Genomic DNA, 20,159 nt, shown 5'->3' on the forward strand with positions numbered 1-20,159 from the left:
ATGACTATATAACATATGTTACATATTCATATAGTGAAACATTATACAGCAGTCAACACAGCTAAACTGCAAGAACACACATTACTTTGGATGGATGAATGTACAGTGTTCAGAAAAAAATCAAGTTGCAGATTGTATAGAGAATGGAGTCCATTCATTTAAAGTTTGAATCTAAACAACATTTTTATTTAAAAATGACCTACATGGTGCTCCATGTATCTGGTCACTATTCTAAGAATTCCACAATAAGTTATTTAGTCACATAAGCTAATAAGTAAGCACTGTAAGACGTTATTTGGTATATATGCAAATGAAGAAAATGTAAACACAAATGAAAACAAAGAAATAAAAAACACAAATTTCAGTGTACTGTGAACCAGGAGAGATGCCAATGGGGGGATGGAGTCAGCAGGGAAACATTGGAGGGTTCAAAATTGTTTGTGAATTTCATTTCCATAAACTGGAAGGTAAATATATGGCTATTCTTCTTCTTTAAACCAGGCATATATTTTATGTTCATTCTTATATATGTATAATATATTTCATAATAAAATGTAAAATGATAAGTGAGAGAAGTTTGAGTTGCATCAATAGATTAATAGATCAAAAAGTGGCCATTCATGTGAAAAAAAATTGTATTTAGGTTCTCATCACAGATAATAGGTAACAGTAGAGCCCAGATAGAGGAAAGATCTAAATATGACAAATAAAACTATCAAAATTTTATGGAAATTATAGAAAACATATTTATGATATTAGAATAAGGAAGATTACTTTTAGTGAAATTTTAAAGCACAAACCATAAAGGAAATGATTGATATATTAAAATTAGAGTTTTTTTTAATTCTGAAAGACACCATAGAAAATGGAAAGACTAGATTAGGAGAGCATATTTGTCACTTAGACAAATGATTGAGGATTAGTATGGAGAATATGGGATTATTTTAAACCTGCAAATTAATAAGAAAAAGACAGTGGATTCAGTAGAGAAAAAGAGCAGGGTATGTGAATAGTTAGTCAAAAGCGAGAGTAAGATACTTGTGTGGCCCCTAAAAAAAGTCTCAATAATTAGGGAAATACAAGTTAGAATATCAAGGAATTATTATTTCAGACCTGTTACCCTGGCAAACATTAAAAAAAATCTGATAATGCCAAGTGTTGGCTGGAATATGAGAAATGCACACATTTCTGGGTGGAAATGGGTAAACCACCTTTGAAAACAACTCCTTAAGTTGACTGATTACATACCCTATAACTTTGAAATTTCATTTCAAGGTACCTTGCCTTGGAAATACTCTGGCATATGTTTGCAAAGATAAATGTACAAAGACATCCATTGTAGCACACTTTATAGATATTGTTACTGTCCTGCTTGAGAAGAGATATACCAGCTGCAGACAATTCGTACAATAACTATTTGACTCCAGGTATTCATCTAATTGAATATCCTAACCAGTTAAATGAATGAATTGATTCTGTATGTAACAATAGAGATAAATCTGAAAAATATGTTTTGAGTCAAGGTTGCAGATTCAAAAGAAATATGAAGATTATTTATGTAAAATTTTCTAAGACACAAAATAGTGTATATTTTAAATGGAACATGTATGTTTGAGATAAGGATACAAAACATGCATGAAGACTCACTATATTCAGGATGTTAATTCTTCCTAACTTGATCTACAGAGTTAATGCAATCTCAATCAAAATCCCAGCAAATTATTTTGTGAATATAGAAAAGCTAATTCTGAAGTGTTTATTGAGAGGCAAAAGACCCAGAATATCCAACACAATATTGAAGGAGAACAAAGTTGGAGGACTGACACTATCCAACTTCAAGACTTATTATAAAGCTACAGTAATCAAGACAGTGTGGTATTGGTGAAAAAACAGAGAAATATATCATTGGAAGAGCATAGAGAGCAAAAATCTACCCATGTAAATATAGTCAACTAACCTTTGACAAAGGAGTAAAGGCAATTCAATGGGAAAAAGACGGTCTTTTCCAAAAATGGTGCTGGAACTAGACATCTGTGTGAAAAAAAAAAAAATCTAGACACAGACTTTATACCCTTCACAAACGTGAACTCAGAGTAGATTGTAGACCTAAATCTAAAATACAAAACTATAAAATTCCTAAGGTAACATAGGAGAAAATCTAGATGACTTTGGTTATAGTGATGACTTTTTAGATACTACATCAAAGACAATCATTTAAAGAAATAATTGATAAATTATACTCGATTAAAATTGAAAACTTCTCTGTGAACGACATTTTTAAGGGATGGAGAAGACGGTTCAAAGACTGGGAGAGGACCTATCTGATGAAGGAGTTATCCAACATATACAAGGAACACTGTAAGCTCAACAGTGAAAAAAATCAACAGATTAAAAAACAGGCAAAAGATCTGAGCAGACATCTCACCACAGCAAGATATATAGATGTCAAATGAGTATATGAAAAGATGCCCAGTCAACCAAGATGTCCTTCAGTAGGAGATTAATAAACTGTGGTATATCCAGACAATGGATATACTATTCAGTGCTGGATTAATATCCAGACAATAAATACTACTCAGTGCTGGAAAGAAACGTACTATTAAGCCATGAAAAGACTTGGAGTAAACTTAAATGCATATTAATAAGTGGAAGAAACCAACATGAAAAGCCTACATACTGTATGATTCTAATTATATAACATTCTGGAAAACACTATGGGGACAGTAAAAGGATCAATATTTGCCAGGGATTGGGGGCAGGGACGGACAGATAAGCAGAGCATAGAGGTTTTTTAGTGTAGTGAAACTATTCTGTATGACACACTAATGGTGGAAGCCTGTCATTATACATTTATTAAAACCCACAGAATGTAAAACACCAACAGTGAACGCTTATGTAAACTGGAAAAGCAAGAATGGATTGTTGAATTTGCAAGGAGAGCCTGCGCATGCATACCTGGTCTCTTAGTTTCCTCTTTTTTTGGAGAGAGTTAGCTGAAGGAAGCATGAGATGGGCTCAGCTCCTCCTTGCTGTAGTTCACAATGGTCAGCTTCCGTATAGAAATTTCCAGCACAGGTTGTAACTTAGTCTGTTTATGTCTGAGTTTCACACTCTGAAAGATTACCTGCCTACAGATATAGGCTATTTTTTTTTCCAGTATCAACTTCATCCGTAAAAAGGTTGATATTTTGATCTACTAGCTGCCCTACACTTCAGTCTTAGTTCTTAATTGCTTCAAAACCTGAGCTAAGAAATAAAGTACTATTTATTGGACTCTCCTCAAATTCCCCAAAGCACCCAAATCCCCAGTCCTCTAGACACTGGATGTGCAATATTGCTCAGGTCTTTGCTGTCCCCTGCAAAACATCTCTGCTTTGGTTCATTAGTTGCCTGGAATTAAAGTAAAAGCTCAGCTGTTCTCTCTTCCCCATGTCAGAGCCACCAGCAAATCATTCACCACGCCAATGCCTGATAAGTATTTCTTGAAGTGGAAATTTTATATCTTGGTGTTTCTCCACAGCTTTTTATATTTACTTCAAAATCCTAGTTGGTCCCACTTAGCTCTTTGTGACCTGATAACCCTCTCCTGTCTAGTCCCGTATCTAATGACTCCATCAGATGCATTCTTACCATATCCCAAGATAGTCTTGTCAAACTCTCACAGTATTCCAGAAAACAACAGGAAAATATATTCCTCTGTCTTCACCTGAGTCTTTCCCCCTGGCCTCAAAAGACCTTGTACCCTTCTTTTTCTACCCAGCAACAAATCATCCTTTAAAACTAAAAAGTGTATATGTATAACTGCATCACTTTGCTTTACACCTGAAACTAGTATAACATTGTTAATCAACTATACTCCGATATAAAATAAAAAGTTTTTAAAAAACCCAAACTAAAAACTTAGTTTAAACATCACCATGCGAGGAAGTCTTCCCCATCTGATACAGACTTTTCCTGTGTTCTCTTAATATACTGTACAATCTTAACCTTTGTGCATCTGTGCCTTCACTCTGTCATCCATCCATCCTTCCATCCCTCCTTCATCCTTCCATCCATCTGTATATCTATTCACTCACTTCACAGTGATAGTGTACCCACCATACACCACGGTCTGTGGATGTGAATACAGGAGTTAAGGGATAGGTGTCATTCTTGCCTCTATCATGGTAAAATCTCTATCCTAAACTTATCCCATGGAACTGTAATGAAAGAATTTCCTGACTGCCTTATCCACTAGTCTGTAAACTCTTTTATGGCAGCGACAGCATGTTTGGCTTTTAAATCCACTATATCTACCATGTATATGACACAAAGATGTTATTAATAAGTGCTTATTGGATAGCTTACTGTCTACATTAATCAACTTCTATAAATTTCTTCTAAACTCTGTAATATCAGAAATTATAGCTTATTTAAATATTTCTGGGTAAATACTTTTGGTTTGGGTCTATCTTGCAACCTTGAATCCCAACTATGTGGGGATATCTGAAACAAAGAGGAGACGTTAAGTTCATTGTAGCAGTGCAAGAACAAAGTTTATTCACCTAGTGGACTAGAAGGTTTAACCTGACCTTGACTCTGGTTCCTAACGCCAGCACCTGGGATTCACTTGGTTCCTGCTGATCTTCCCAGCCCATTCTTGAGCCTCCCATTTATTCAGTGAGCTCTGAAGAGCTTTTTAATAATTTCCATCTGCACCTTCACTTATTTTTATAATCAAAGATATCTAAAGTTATTTGCCATTACTAAAGCCATGAACCCCAACTTATATACTTACATAAAGAAGTTCAGCAGATTAGCAAATACTATCAAATATTCTTTATAATGTTGAGTGTGAAGCATACTTAATAAAGTTTATTGTGTGAAATCTTTAAAGAAATGGAAAAATCTGCAAAATGATACTTGTCTATTATTTCAAGGTAATTTGCCAGTGAACCTTCCAACTCCACCGGAAACTTCAGTTCCAGTAACCTTACCTCCACACAACTGTACCGACAATGAATTTGTTTGCAGGTCTGATGGTCAATGCATTGAAAATATCCAGAAATGTGATTTTAGATATGACTGCCCCGACAGATCAGATGAATCATCCTGCGGTACGTGAATTCCTAAATTTTGCATTAAATATAGCCATAAAACTGATAAGAAAATACTAGTGTTATCTCAAGTAGTGTGGCATAATGTCCTAGTTAGAAAATTTCAACCTGGCTTAAAGCAGTTTCTTAATGTAAAGACTATTTGTATAGAAAATGATAGAAGAATCAGCATACATTCTTGTATCATGTCCAACAAGAGGTGTCTTTAAATTAATATTTAAATTCAAAATACTTGTTTTCATGGACTTAGCTTGATTCCAGAGCTATCATTTATCATTTTTATTCATCCCCCTTTTTGTCTGTCTCAATCACTAAATAGAAATGTTTAGGGAAGAAGCATAATCCCCTCAAATTAGATGAATCTGTTCAAATTTTGCCATTGTCAAAATGCACACATAAAATGAATACTTTGTCAAATGTGCAGAGTTAATAAGAAAACCAATCCTAATACATGTGGGACTTCAACGGCTAGGTACTGTTGAAAGATGGTTTTCATTTATTGATACTTGCCAATCTATGGTTTCTCCTAAATGGATCAAGGCAAATTATTTCATTTAGAAGTGAACTTCTCAGTCAAAGATACAAACTGAGAGGAGAAAAATTAATCTGTGTCTGAATGGGCAAAACACAGGATCAGAAGGAATAAACACTTGTGAATTTTTTCCCCTTTCTTGCTCTTTATTAAGTTGTATGTGAATTTACCATAATATTGCTCAAGTGTCTTGATAATACTGATGGTTTAGAACATACAGATAATACAGTGTATAGTGAAATTCTAATTTGTCTTATGTCAGCCTCGTCAAGGAATTCTAAAACTTAAAAAATACAAATACACAATAAACTAATCCAGACCAAAAAACCTCATAAAATCAAAGCTAATTCACTCTGTGAATAAGATAGGACAGTAATTAACTCAAGTTGGTCAGGAAGATGTACTGTGCATCAGATGTAAGATAATATAACAGACGATGCTGTGGTATTCAGACTCCCTAATGGGAAGACACTAAAATCCTCTTCTGATCACACATAAGTCTTCTTTGTAAAAGTTTACACAAAATTTAATTAATTACACCTAGTGAGCATCTTTAGTAAATACTGAATTTCTTCTTAGTTCAACTTTGAAATTTTAGTAATGCCATTTATGATAGGATGGGAAGTTCTGGTAAGTTCTGTAAATGTCCTGAATGAATGTCTACTATTAAATTATTAAAATCATGGGGATATTTATTTATTTTGATTAAACATGAATTATTACCATTTAGTTCTGAACAAATTGTGTCTTGCCTTCGCCATCTCTTTGTAAAGTGAACTATTGTGATAAATCTGCTTGTCATCTACAGTCATATTTTGTAATTTTTTTCATTGTGATAAGAATACAAGATCTACCCTCTTAATAAATTTTTAAGTGTTCAATACAATATTATTGACTGTAGGTACAATGTTGTACAGCAGATCTTAGCTTGCCTGAAACTCTATGTCCTCTAATTTTAAAAAAATCTACAATTTTTTATGTATATGTATGACTGGTTCACTTTGTTATACGGCAGAAACTAACACACCATTGTAAAGCAATTATACTCCGATAAAGATGTTAAAAAAAAAAAAACTTTAAATCCTCCACTCAGCAGTTATATTTTCACATAATTAATAAAAATAACAATAAAGATGTATTGAAAAATAATCTACAGTTTTTAAAATCTTTTTTAATATGATGAACAGGATTCTATTGAATTCTAAATCTCTTCACAAAATAAATATAATTATATGATCAATATTAGTATCAGAGATTAAATAACACACCTGAATGTCATGATTAAAATCACATGGAGTTTTCCTTCTCAAATTTTATGTTAAATCGTGAACCCAAGTTTCTAACTGATAGTAGTGGTAGCCTATGCTGTCACCGTGTATGCCATTTAAAACCTGGAGTACACACCAGGCTTTCCATTGTATACACAAGACCTCATTGAATTGAATCATTTCTTTTATTCAAGAAGTAGAGGATTTAAGACAGACAGACACATGAATACATCAGAGAGAGGAGGAGGAGAGAAAAAGAGAGCATTTGTTTTCACACACAACTTATGTATTTAAAAAATCACTGGACTTTTAATTTTGTTTGATATTAGAATACAGTCATTACAAGAATATTGAAAACTTTCAAGGAACGAGGTTCAATATAAAAGCTGTTGTAAATCTTATAGCTTTGAATTTAAGTAATTTGGAATTTGGGATTTAGCTTTGCGATAATACTGTGAAAAAAGAACAAACTTATCAGAACTTGGAGGTCATATAAGCAATGTAAGTGTTGTGTCAGAACAGAGTGGCAATTCTTAAATTGCTGCTTTCAGAGCAAATTAAAATCTCACTTCTTTATGAAAGCAGAATCTTCAGCATGTGCATTTATTTCCACATTTCAGTTAATATAGATATTTGAATATAATACACCTAGATTTCTTTAAAACTCTTCTAGTGATTATGTAAGCAATTTGCCTAATTATTTCAGTTATGCTTAAAAGTTAGATTATAATTTAAAGAAACCCCAAGAGTAAGAAAGTGCTGATGCAGATGGAAATCGCCATTTATTAATACATTTATTGTGATTAGCTCATCTTATCTCTGTCCGATCCTATTCAAGCTATGGAAGTTTGCAGCTTTGAAAAAGGAAGCCTGTGTAAATGGTACCAGCCAATCTCAGAAAAATTAATTCAAGATTCAAACACATTCAGGTGGGGACTTGGGAATGGAACCAGTATTCATCATGGGGAGGAAAATCACAGGCCGTCGGTGGATCATACAACGTAAGTGACCACGCATTTGGAACATGTCTGTTGGTGACTATTTATTAAGCAGTTCCCAAATTCCTGCCACACCACCTTACCCTAAGTTACTGCTCTTGTAAAGATGAGGGTTTAAGTGAGAGCATCAGTGGGCTAAGTGTACCCTTTCTTACAAAATTTAAAAAAAAACGTAATTAAAAAATAGTAAATGCTCTTATAAAAGCCATAGAAACCAGAGAAAATCATGAGTAAAGAAAAATTATTTGTAATATCACCACTCATCGAAAAGCACTGTTAATATGTTGTTTTAGAATTATCTATTCATTCCTTCCCCTCCACATTTCTTTTCTCCTTTTCTTCCTTTTTCAGCTCCTCCTCCAACACCTTGCCCCTTTCCCTTTTCTTCCAGCCTTTGCTCTTTATCATCATTTATTTTGGTCTTTTCTTTTGAGGTTTAATAACTCATACCTTTCCCCTGTTTTGTAGTCCACAAATATATTGAGTGCTTACTTCCTACAAGATCCCATTCTTCCTCTTTCCTTTTATTGATTTCAAGGAAATGTTACTGAAGACAACAAAAGAATCCCCATTTATATTACAGAGAATCTTTTCCAAACCTTTATGCCTTCACACTTCTCCTCAGTTAAAGCTTCATGAGCCCCAGTTCCTAGGCTGCTGCTTCAGAGAAAACTAAAGGTATGTCCACTATCCAGTCCGTCATTGCCCTGGCCAACTTGAGCTTGCACTCAAGGGGACCATGGTATCTTAAGTGTACAATGATTTTTCTGTCCCTGAGCTGACTTTTTTACCCTGGTTTTCTGAGCTCGCTTTTGTTCTTTTTGTTCTATTAAAATGGTTCCAGTTTTGCCATCCTTTTATTTAAACGTCTGCAGCCAGGATGCCCAAAGTATATAGAGTAGTAGATATTCATCCTGCTTTGTTTTGATCACATTTGACAGTTGGCAAGTAATTTTTGAAATTTCAGGATACAAAATGTCCTTGGGCTGCTTCTGACATAAAAAAGCACAGGGTAATTTCAGAAAGTTTCTGTGGCTCATGCAAATAAGCCATACTTCATTAATAAACTATATTTCTGTAAAGAAAAAGGCAGTACTAGAATCTCACTTCTAGGTGGTAAAAGTATAAACAGAAATATGGCAGCATATAAGCAAAGGAATATAATAGGCTTTTAACTTGTCTCTGACCCTCACCCCCTGCCTCCAATAGACAAATTCCTTGAGGAATTTCAAGGACTGTGATTCCCATTTATTGCATTCTTTCTAAGGCTTATTATGTATTAAGTCCCAGTAATTATTTGTTGAGTGAGTTAGTTGATTAGGATCAATATATTTATGCTTTATAATTAAAGGCTACAAGGCACAAAATTAAATATATTTTAAATAGGAATACTTAATAATCAGATAATGTTTAATGGATGTGCTCTATGTGACAAAATCCTGGAGAAGGGGGCAGTTCCTAAGCTTCTATCTTCTCTAGTTTTCCTCTCCCCTTCTCTCTAGGTTCTTTCTTCAGCCAAAGAAGGCCTGACATTTTTTACTTTGTGAAATAGTTCTTATAAATCATTTATTCTACTCTATGGCTTATAGTAGAACTGCAAGATCAGTTTGTCCAAATTATGTGTTTTTTTTTTTTATATTTAAAGGGGAGCTTTTCCATTTAGAAAATGCTTTTCTCTCTCAGGTATCTGGCTCTAGAGATTTAAAACCAGGTTTTTTAGACTACTGTGTCTGAAACAGTCTTCAAGACCAGTTTTGAAAATCAAAAAGCTCTACACCAGTTCTTTCTTTCTCTTTACTTTCTATGATTCCACTTCACCCTAAGGTAAAGATTTCTTCTGGCTTGGGTTGGTAAGGAGCACTCATAAGCAAGTGCAAAAGAGAAAAAAAATCACATTACTATATTTCAAAATATTCTCTTACTTCATACACCTAATGAAGCAATAAAACATCGAGAAGAGTCATGGTGGGGGAGGGATATGTAGGGAAATTTTCACTGTGCAGATGAGTCTTCAGTAAGGTCTTAGCTTTTACCATTTCATTTCCATGATGAAAAATAAGTAAAGTCATAGTCCAAGTCACAATCTACTGTTTTGTGTTCACACTTTAATGGACTATTCTTTGTACCTGAGGATCTAAATTGCACTCTGGGTCTAAATTAAGGGTTGCATCTTTATTTTTTACTTGTTTGTTTGTGGGAGAGTAACACCATTCCATACAGCTGGTGCATTCAGCATTTGTACATGAATTAGAAATAGTCATCTCTTCTTCTTCTTCTACGGCTTCTTCTGTGTGGCCATGGTCTTAACACGGGGGACCAACTAAGGGCACCTGGCATGATTTTTTTTTTTTTTTTGCGATACGCGGGCCTCTCACTGTCGTGGCCTCTCCCGTTGCGGAGCACAGGCTCCGGACGCGCAGGCCCAGCGGCCACGGCTCACGGGCCCAGCCGCTCCAGGGCATGTGGAATCTTCCCGGACCGGGGCATGAACCCGTGTCCCCTGCATCGGCAGGCGGACTCGCAACCACTGCGCCACCAGGGAAGCCCCTGGCATGATATTTTTTCCTAGGATTAGAATTTAAATATTTATTTAGAAACAAATATTGTTCTCAACTACAACCAGAGAAAAAATAAAGTAAAATCCCTTCAATGTAAATATCATCAGTTGCAATTTGCATGTTCTTTTCAGATTGGAGTTGGATGAAATTTCTGTTTCCTCTAACTTATGCAGTGAGAGGGAATATTTAATAGAAAAATTCTTTTCCTGGTATTTTGGGAAAAGCACCCTAATCTAGTTAAACAACAACAACAACACACGTACACACGCCACAGAAGAAAAACGAGTTTATATCCATTCATGCTCCAGGAACTACTAGGAAACTTGGCAAAAACATTAGTCTTACTCAGCTGAGAATTGTTTAAAAATTTTTTTATTTGCTTATCGCTACCTAGCATCTGAGCTTTGTAGCTAATTCAAATTTAAATATGTTTAGAACATTGAAGATTTGGAAGTGTTGTGTAATGATTCCTCGCAGTTTGTAATTTCATAAGATCTCAGAATCCTGTACTCTGACCTCCATAATCAGTTCAATAAGCCAAGGCAGTTTTACATTAGTGCACAAATTGGTATATTGGCCTGTAGCTAAATACCATAAATTTTATGATCATTTTTTATTCATAGGAAAAGCTTTTTTCACCCAATTTCCTTTACACAGCTGGAAGCCAAGGAGAGCAACATTTTGAGCCCTTGGCCCTCAAATCCATTTTATTTGACTGCAGTAAATGCCCATCTATTGGTTAAATAAGGTTTAATATTAAGACCTCTTAGGAGTTTTAAATCATTCCCTCAAGCAAGATGAAGCTCTTCCTATTTATTGTTCATATGGAAGTATACCTAGTAGAGTACGTATGCATATTCTGGGTCTGTAGTTTCTAACTGTGCTCACAGAAGCTTTAGAGAAGTTTCTCAAAGCGTGGATCAGGTACCTCCGAAAATGTCTGTGTGTTTATTAATATTTAAATATGTAATACATTTTAAAGCAGATTCTGATACTTGAATCAGAATCTTGGGAAAAGAGCTGGGGCTCTGTGTTTTTAGTGTAACTCCTAGGTGGTTCTAGAACCTCATTCTTAGGGGCCCTCCATGGCAGAAAGTGGGGAGGGTATTGCTAAAAGACAGAGGGTGGCTTTCGTATCCACTAATTCCAATTTTGATCAGAGCAGACTCATTTTCCTCTAAATCCAGTGACTAATTTAAAAAAAATAGTACAAAATATTTCAGGAAAAACCAAGAAACAAAAAATATTCTAAGATGATTTTACTTAAAAATAAAATTTGTGTGTTATAAAGTAACATATAATTGAGAAATCATTTGTGAGAAAACTCTACCCTGTGTTAATCTAAAAGGCATGTGGGCTTCCCTGGTGGCGCAGTGGTTGAGAACCCGCCTGCCAGTGCAGGGGACACAGATTCAAGCCCTGTTCTGGGAAGATCCCACATGGGGCGGAGCAACTAGGCCCGTGCGCCACAACTACTGAGCCTGCTCTCTAGAGCCTGTGAGCCACAACTACTGAGCCCACGTGCCACAACTGCTGAAGCCCACGTGCCTAGAGCCCGTGCTCCACAATAAGAGAAGCCACCTCAATGAGAAGTCTGTGCACCTCAAAAGAAGAGTAGCCCCCCCCGCTTGCCGCAACTAGAGAAAGCCTGCGCGCAGCAATGAAGACCCAACACAGCCAAAAACAAAGAAATAAAATAAATACATTAAAAATAAATAAATAAAAGATATGTAACTCAAGACACCCTCTATGCTGCCTCTTTCATTGTAAAACACCCAGCCATTTCTCTCAAATCTTTTTGCCTATGTGTTCTCTTCTCTACCTCTAAAAAATGATCTTTTTTTTGGATCAAAACCAAGCTTACCAATTTTATTATCATCTGGAAAAAACAGATAATTTTAGATATTTTGCATTTTTAGGTTTGCTTGCAGATTGCTGAGAAACTATCTGAATATGAACCATCTCATTCAAAATGCAGACTAGATAGAACACAATTTTGTGCTGCTTGTTTATGAAGTGGAAGTACTTTTTCTTAGATTTTTCTTTTTATTTCACAACACTGATCATTGTCTTTCAGGTGGAAATGAGTTATAGTCCCCACTGCTGCAGATGCACCTACATTCCTGTCTCCATTATGCATTTGTACAGGGTTGACATCATTATAAACTAAAAGCCACATAAATAATGCAAGTTGTCTCTGTGACATAACTGTGCATATCATAATGTATCTAAGTGCTAGATATAAATGTGGATAAAGCTTCAGTAAAACTGAAAATATTTTAATGTTTTCTGCTCTGCAACAGTAACAATTTTCAAAGCTTTAGTCTCAGACATTAAATGCCAGAAATACTGCTTTCTTGGAGCCTTCTCTGGTAAGCCAGTTTTTTATAGGCCAATTTAGATGCCTTAACACTCTCCCAGTATAATTTCTAAAAGATCCAGTTTTATAAATCCAGAGTAATGGTTAAATACCAGGCTTTAGAAACAGTTTTGCTAAAATAAAAATGCAAACAGGCAAAATAAAAATGAACCGTAGTAATTTTCTCTTAAGTGTTTTAATACTGGTGGGAAATAGCATTTCTGGCAGTGTTTTCACAGGACTGAATATAAAGCATAATTGCACCTCTAAAACACAAGAAAAATTGCTTTTATTTTAGATTGACCTTGAGTTAAGCACCTATTCTTTATTTTTGCATACATATCAATAATTTGTTTTAAATCACTTTAATTTTATTTCAGTGTGTTTTAGCTTGATAATAATTAAAAAAAAATAACTACAGTGACTTGAAAACATGGAATTTAAGAGAAATCTATGCTCAAAATACTTGGAAACCGTACCTAAAATAATATATATACGGAGGTTAGGTAATATATATTTGCTGTACGTGGTAAGGTTTTAAGAATATATTCATAATACAGTGTATGATTTATGTTATGTTACCAAAGATCACTGTTTAATAATAAAATAACAACTTTTATATCATGGTTACAATTGCATTCAGAAATTACAAATTCTTTTTTTTTTTTTTTGCGGTACGCAGGCCTCTCACTGCTGTGGCCTCTCCTGTGGCTCACGGGCCCAGCCACTCCACGGCATGTGGGATCTTCCCGGACCGGGGCACGAACCCGTGTCCCCTGCATCCCAAATTAATTTTCATTATATAATTTTTGAATGTGCTGTCCCTTTAACCACATTAAGATGAAGTAAATTTATTTGCATTCCAACTCCTGCCCAAAATTGTTATAGTTATACAAAATGTGGAGGAAAAAATATGTTTTCTCAACTAAGTAAAGATAAACTAGATTTAATTCTTATATTAAGACAAGGACTTGAAAATATGAACATACTGTGTCACATATGAACCATTTATACATATATCACATATGAACAATCTATGTATGTGTATATATATATATATATATATCACATATGAACCAACATCAATATGATCTAATGACATTTGTATATGCAGATACATCAAATACTCAAAGATCCTTATGGTCTGGAGAAGTAGCCTTGACTAGGCCCAGAATTCATTCTTAAATTAGGCATGTATTTCCTGAGCATCTGGTCTGTGAGAATAGTAAGCTTAATCAGACATGAAACTAGCATACACATGAATAGATGTGTAATGCCCAGCAGAAAGAGAGGCCCACTGTGGACACTCAGGTCTGTGGGTCTATCTTGGTTGTGTCTCTGTATTTAATAATACCTGAAAAGACTCTCCAACTTTGAATTTTAGTGGCTAATATAAATGAGCTAAAATAATACTATGGGTAAAGACCATTTACTGATTATTCTAAGAATTTGACTTTTTATTGTTTCAAAAATACTTTTTTTCCACAAAAGGAGAAATACATTTTTACTGTGGGAAAATATTTAAATATAGATAAGAAAGGGAAGTAATGTTAACAACTATAATTTCGCCACTATGATAAAAGCACTGTGCATATATACATATATATTTAGCAAAAACTAGGTTCTATCAATCACATTTTTTAATAGGCTTTTAAATTTATTTACAATCTATAAGCAATTATTTACCAATACTTTTTAAAATGGAGCAATAGTTTTCCATTAACAGGATGCACCATAATTCACTAATTTAATTCCTCACTATTTGATTTCTGAGTTGCTTTTGATTATACTCAGATTTAATCAACCTGCACTGAACACTGTGCAGCTTTACTCACATTGTAGATTATATCCTGAGAGTACAGAGTAGAATTTTTATATTTATTGTTATTTATATGTTAAAACATTCGATTTATAATTTTGTGTTACTTTGCAAAATGTACCACTTTTGAAAGCAGTGCGTGATGGTGTCTGTTTTTCTGGATGCTTGCCAAACACTTGAATGTTTAATTTTTTTTTTTTTTTTTGTATTTTCAAATTTAATAGGTTAAAGTAGCAGCTAATTGTATTTTTTCATTTCTTTAATACAAAGAAAGGGTAACCTCTTTTTTTTCTTTGTACCTTGTCTTAGTTTATTTCTTTGTGTGTGTTTCCTGTTTGTGCTCTTTCCTTGGTTTTCAGTTTGTAGTGCTCGTTTTTTTCTTATTGATTTATAAGATCTTTTAAAGCAGTGAAGTGATTTTTTAATCTGTTACGAATGTTGTAGAGATTTCCCCCGATTTTTTATTGGCCTTTTGTTACTGTTTATCATATTTTTGACATCTTAAAATTCTTAGGATGTACATAGTTATGTCTCCCAACTGTGTGAAGGGGTTTTATTGACATGAACTAGAGAGAAACAGTATTTCTATAAAGTAAGGACCTTGTATGTCTTTCCTGGACCACAAGCTCAGGAGGGCAGAGGTAATGCCATTTTGCTTATCACTGATGCTGAGTGATTGCCTCTTGAGGGTACCAGAGAAGAATTTTCTGCTATGTTGTAACACATTCCACCCCCAATACACTATGAATTACTATCAAGCATAAGGGGAAGAGGATGGTTCTCTAAAAGGGAATAGAAAAATTCACAAAAATAAAGGAAAAAATGCAAACAAGTTATCACTCTAGGGAAAGTAACAGTGACTTGCTTCTGATGTTGGCATCATATCTTTGATGGCAGTGGAAAGCAGTGTGAAAAAGTATTATGTGCAGAATATGTCTAGAAAATAACATTATAAATCCCCAAAGCAACGTCATTATATTAAGGTTTAAGGGCACTGAGTATTGATATCAAAATTAAGTCAAATGAGAACCTTGACCAGAAGTTGATGGTGATAGTGGAGAGCATATTTTGCTGTGATCAAGATGCCAGGAAGGAAACAGTATCATTTAAACTTCAAAATATTTGTTAAGAAAACTGTATTTGCAAGTGGAGGATACAAGTGGTTGAGATGGAATGAGAGAACGTTTTTCTGTTTACAGTTATAATTTATTTCAGTAATATTCTTCATGGCTATTATTACTTTTCAAATATTTAACATTAATTCCATCAATTGAGTTTTCTGCATATATCCATCTGGGTTTATTTTCCTTTTTCCACTAGGTTGTAAGTCTCATTAGAATCCAGTCATCTTAGTATTTTCCCTTTTCCTAAATACAAGCAATAAGTAAAGTGCTTTGAAGATGCTTCTTTTGAGTTTATAAAGCGGCTTCCTATTTAGCTAAATTCACCTCTTTCTGTAATCTGTATTTAAACTTCTTGGGTAATTTTATTCTAAAGGAAACATTTCTTCACCTGCACCTGATTGATTTAGTTCTACTTTCAATTTGACATTTTGAACTTCATTGTAAACATTATTAACTTAGTTTAATGTTTTCAATCACAAAGGATTACCATAAAAGTGAGTTTTTAAATTTCTATTTAAAAGAAATTTACTGAATTGAATTTAAATTTTAAGTTTTGAGATATTAAATTGAACAAGAGTTACCAAAGTCTACATAAAGCTTTTGAATAAAAAAAAAATATTTTTTTATTGTGTCTATTGCCTGCTACATTTGTTGTGTGTTCATTCAATAGACACAGAGATACAAGTAAGGGAAGACAGTGCATTTTCTTTATGGTGTGAAGGTTTTTGCTTAAATGTGATGCCTGTGTGTGCATATTGAAAAAGATATTTATTTGCAAGGTGATATGACTTTAAGGTAGCCACTCAAATATCTCTGACATTAAGAACATAAATTGTTCCTGAGAGTTTATATGATACTTAAATTCAACCATAAACTATGAGCAAAGGTAGTTTTTATTTAGTAATCCTATATGGCACAGACTTTCTCCGAAGAATTATTTATATTGATGTTACAAAGTCTATCTTTTAGAAATTGCAGACATAATGAAATTCAAAACATAGTTCCTCAATCTCATGGTTTGAGTAAAGCTCAGTAAATTTGCTGTTTAGCACTAATTTTCTTCAAGTTCTTTGTAACATTACTATCTAAGAAGAGTAGTTTTGCCTGAGTTATCAGGTGGAGCAGATCGACTAAAAGTAGTTTATTAAAAATAGTTTACAAAAACTGTTTTATTTTTGTTCTGCATTAATGGCCAAATAACCAAAGGATGAAAGATTGAGGTATGACATAAGAATATAGACTAACTATTATCTTTTCATGCCCAAATGAATGAATATATCTCTTCATAGATTGACTCCATGGTGCTTATTTTAAAAGTATCTACAAAAAATACTTTAAATATATTTACTTAAAAACATGCATAGTTTTATACATCATAGGTACTAATGCCAATATGCTCACCAATTTGTCAATAATGTATTGGCTAATGGAAGGATGTTTTTTGAGTTCAATTATATCTTCTTTAAATCATTTTTCTCTGGAAACTTCAAGTGATTTATTTATGATTAATAAACTTTAAATCGAATTAAAAATTATATCTAATTTATACTTAAAACCTACCTTTGATTTGCCTATTTCAAAGAATAATACCTAAACAGTTAAGTGGAGGCTGTTAATGAAAAGGGGAAAATGCCAAGTTTATAAATTTATAAATTCTGATATTTAATAGGCCTGTGTTCCCCAGCATGTCCTCTTTGACTACGCAAAACTACCGGGGAGGTCTGACAAATGAGCAGTGGGACCTTTCATATAGTGAAGCATCTTAGAAATGAAAGCAATATTAATTGAGTGTTTATTATGTGTTAGGCATTAGGTGGATGCCTTTCATACATAATCCACATTAAGTCCTCCCAGTGAACTTTGCAGGCTTGTATAATTACCCCTGTTTTACATGTCAGCAAACCAAGGTTTAAAGATGTTAAACAGCTTGCCTTTGTGCACACTATTTAGGAAGCTTGGGAGCTGGAACCTTTGAATCCAAATCGCAGATGCTCAAATCTGTGCTCTTAAACACTATCCCACATCTTGGGAATATCTCCTGCTTAAAAACCAAACATTTTTAAGATTTCTGACTTGACTTTTTTTAAAACATCTTTATTGGAATATAATTGCTTTACAATGTTGTGTTAGTTTCTGCTGTATAACAAAGTGAATATATGTATACATATATCCCCATATCCCCTCCCTCTTGTGTCTCCCTCCCACCCTCCCTATCCCACCCCTCAAGGTGGTTCTGACCTGATTTGATTGCAGTTTTATGACACAGGAGATGGAGAAACAGAAAACTGGTACTCTATAAATAATTCTGAAGAAAAAGGAAGGGAAGATGTTAGTGAAGGTGAAGTGTTAGTGACGGTAACCTGGAGAGAAAACAATAATAAGAAATGTCCAGTGCCCAAACCCATTCTTGCCTTCTTGTATTCTTAATGTCCAAAATGTAAATTTTGTTGGCATAAGGCAATATTATTCTGCTTTGCTGGGGATTGTTTTAGTCCAGAGATTCTCAAGCACGCATCAGAATCACCTGGAGAGCTTATTAAAACACAGGAATCTTGGGCTCACTCCAGAATTTCTGATTAAGTAGGTCTGCGGTGGACCCTAATATTTACATTTTTATTTTAAGTTCCCAGGTGATGCTGGTGCTGCTGGTCTGGCAGCCACACTTTGAAGACCCATTTGTTTAGTCAAGCTCTGGATCTCAAGATTGGCAGCACATTGGACTTACCTGGAGACACTGTTAAAAGACGCCAGTGACCCAAAACATAACCTCCGGGGATTATTATTTTTGCCCTGGTACTCATACATGAATGGCTCCACAAATGAGTTTCTGACTTTGCTTATTTTTTTACCTTTATCAACTTTCTGTCATATTGAGAAAGGTAGACCATCAAGAGTGTGTGTATGTTCCCTGTGACTGTAAGAAATCATGCATGCCAAAGGCTAATACAGTCACTTTGGCTTCGTATTTTCTTGAGGCTCTGCATTATTTTACTATTTATACTTCCCTGTTCATATTGACTCACAGAAAGATTGAAAATTTTAATCTAATATTAGTGATTCTGTAAAGCTTACAGAATGCATTTTGTGATCCAGTTTTACCTGTGGCTCCATTTAGTGTCTGAATCCTTATTTTCTTTTGTTCTTGTATAGATGAGATAAGAACAAAATATATATATTTGTGTATGTGTATCTTTTAGTTTATGATGTTATACCGTATCACGTATTTTTGTAAATAGCAGTACATTTTGAGAACAAGGTGAGAGTTAACAATAATAATAAAATTAAGTTAAGGAAGTGTAAGTAATAATAATGATCTCACTAAAATGCACTAGTTCTGTGAACTTTGTTTTAATTGGAATAATTTATTATTGACATAACTATTTTCATTTTTATAAAGTAATTCCATTTTCTTCATTATTACTATTCAGCATAAAATAATTAGAAAGAGTTCTTAAAATTCTGTAATCATAAGATTAAAAGAACAAGTATATATACGTGATGTTTTCTTTAGACAACTAAAAATATTTAGGTATTTTATTTGTGGCCTAACAGTACAAATAATACATTCTGGGATAATGGTTGGGTCAGATTCTAGATTTTAAAAACTGTATCATAATTGTTTTTTTTCAGATTTGTCTCTGTATATCTAGTCAAATTTTTATGACTGTAGTGACATCATACACAGCTTCATAAATGTGTAAACTATATTCATAACATCATTTATATTCCCCAAGAGGTGTTACTTCTGAAGACACATTATAATGCAATTTCAGAGATATTTTTGCATACCAGTTATGAGAACTACTTTATGCAAGTAATAGAAGGAGATACAAGGATTTTGAAATCTAGGAAATAAGAGAAATTTTTTAAATTAAATATAATTTAAAACAATACAAGGATCATAAAGAAGGTACAGTGTTATTTGGGTGCAGAGGAAGGAGGGTTGATAGTACACAAAGAAAAAAAAGGTGTTACGAGAAGTAATTTTTGAGCTGGCTTTAAAGAGCTGCACAGAAATTCACCAAGCAAAGAAAAAGTAGCAGTTATACCCATCATGGAGCAGTAATAAATGTTAGTTTTCTCTTTGTCATTAATTTTTGTCAATTTGATTAATATGTGTCTTGATGTGTTCCTCCTTCGGTTTATCGTGCCTGGGACTCTGCGCCTCCTGGATTTGAGTGAGTGTTTCCTTTCCCATGTTAGGGAAGTTTTCAGTTTATTTTCTCTTCAAATATTTTCTCAGGCCCTTTTTCTCTCTCTTGTCCTTCTGGGACCTCTATAATGTGAATGTCAGTGAGTTTAATGTTGTTCCAGAGGTTTCTTAGACTGACCTCATTTCTTTACATTCTTCTCTCTTTATTCTGTTCTGCAGCAGTGATTTCCACCAATCTGTCTTCCAGCTTAC

At 34.0% G+C, this 20,159-nt stretch overlaps 1 protein-coding gene across 1 annotated transcript in view; it reads left to right on the forward strand.

Moving 5' to 3' along the window:
- The window catches only part of MALRD1 (MAM and LDL receptor class A domain containing 1), a 628,554-nt gene that overhangs the window by 222,828 nt on the left and 385,567 nt on the right, over positions 1–20,159 (forward strand). Inside the window, exons 20-21 of the mRNA XM_059059255.2 lie at positions 4,920–5,096; positions 7,735–7,897. Of these exons, the coding sequence (XP_058915238.1) occupies positions 4,920–5,096; positions 7,735–7,897 (340 nt within the window). The remainder of the gene's footprint in view (positions 1–4,919; positions 5,097–7,734; positions 7,898–20,159) is intronic.

Source organism: Kogia breviceps, chromosome 3 (genome assembly GCF_026419965.1).
Source record: "Kogia breviceps isolate mKogBre1 chromosome 3, mKogBre1 haplotype 1, whole genome shotgun sequence".
In the NCBI taxonomy this organism is placed as follows: Eukaryota; Metazoa; Chordata; class Mammalia; order Artiodactyla; family Physeteridae; genus Kogia; species Kogia breviceps.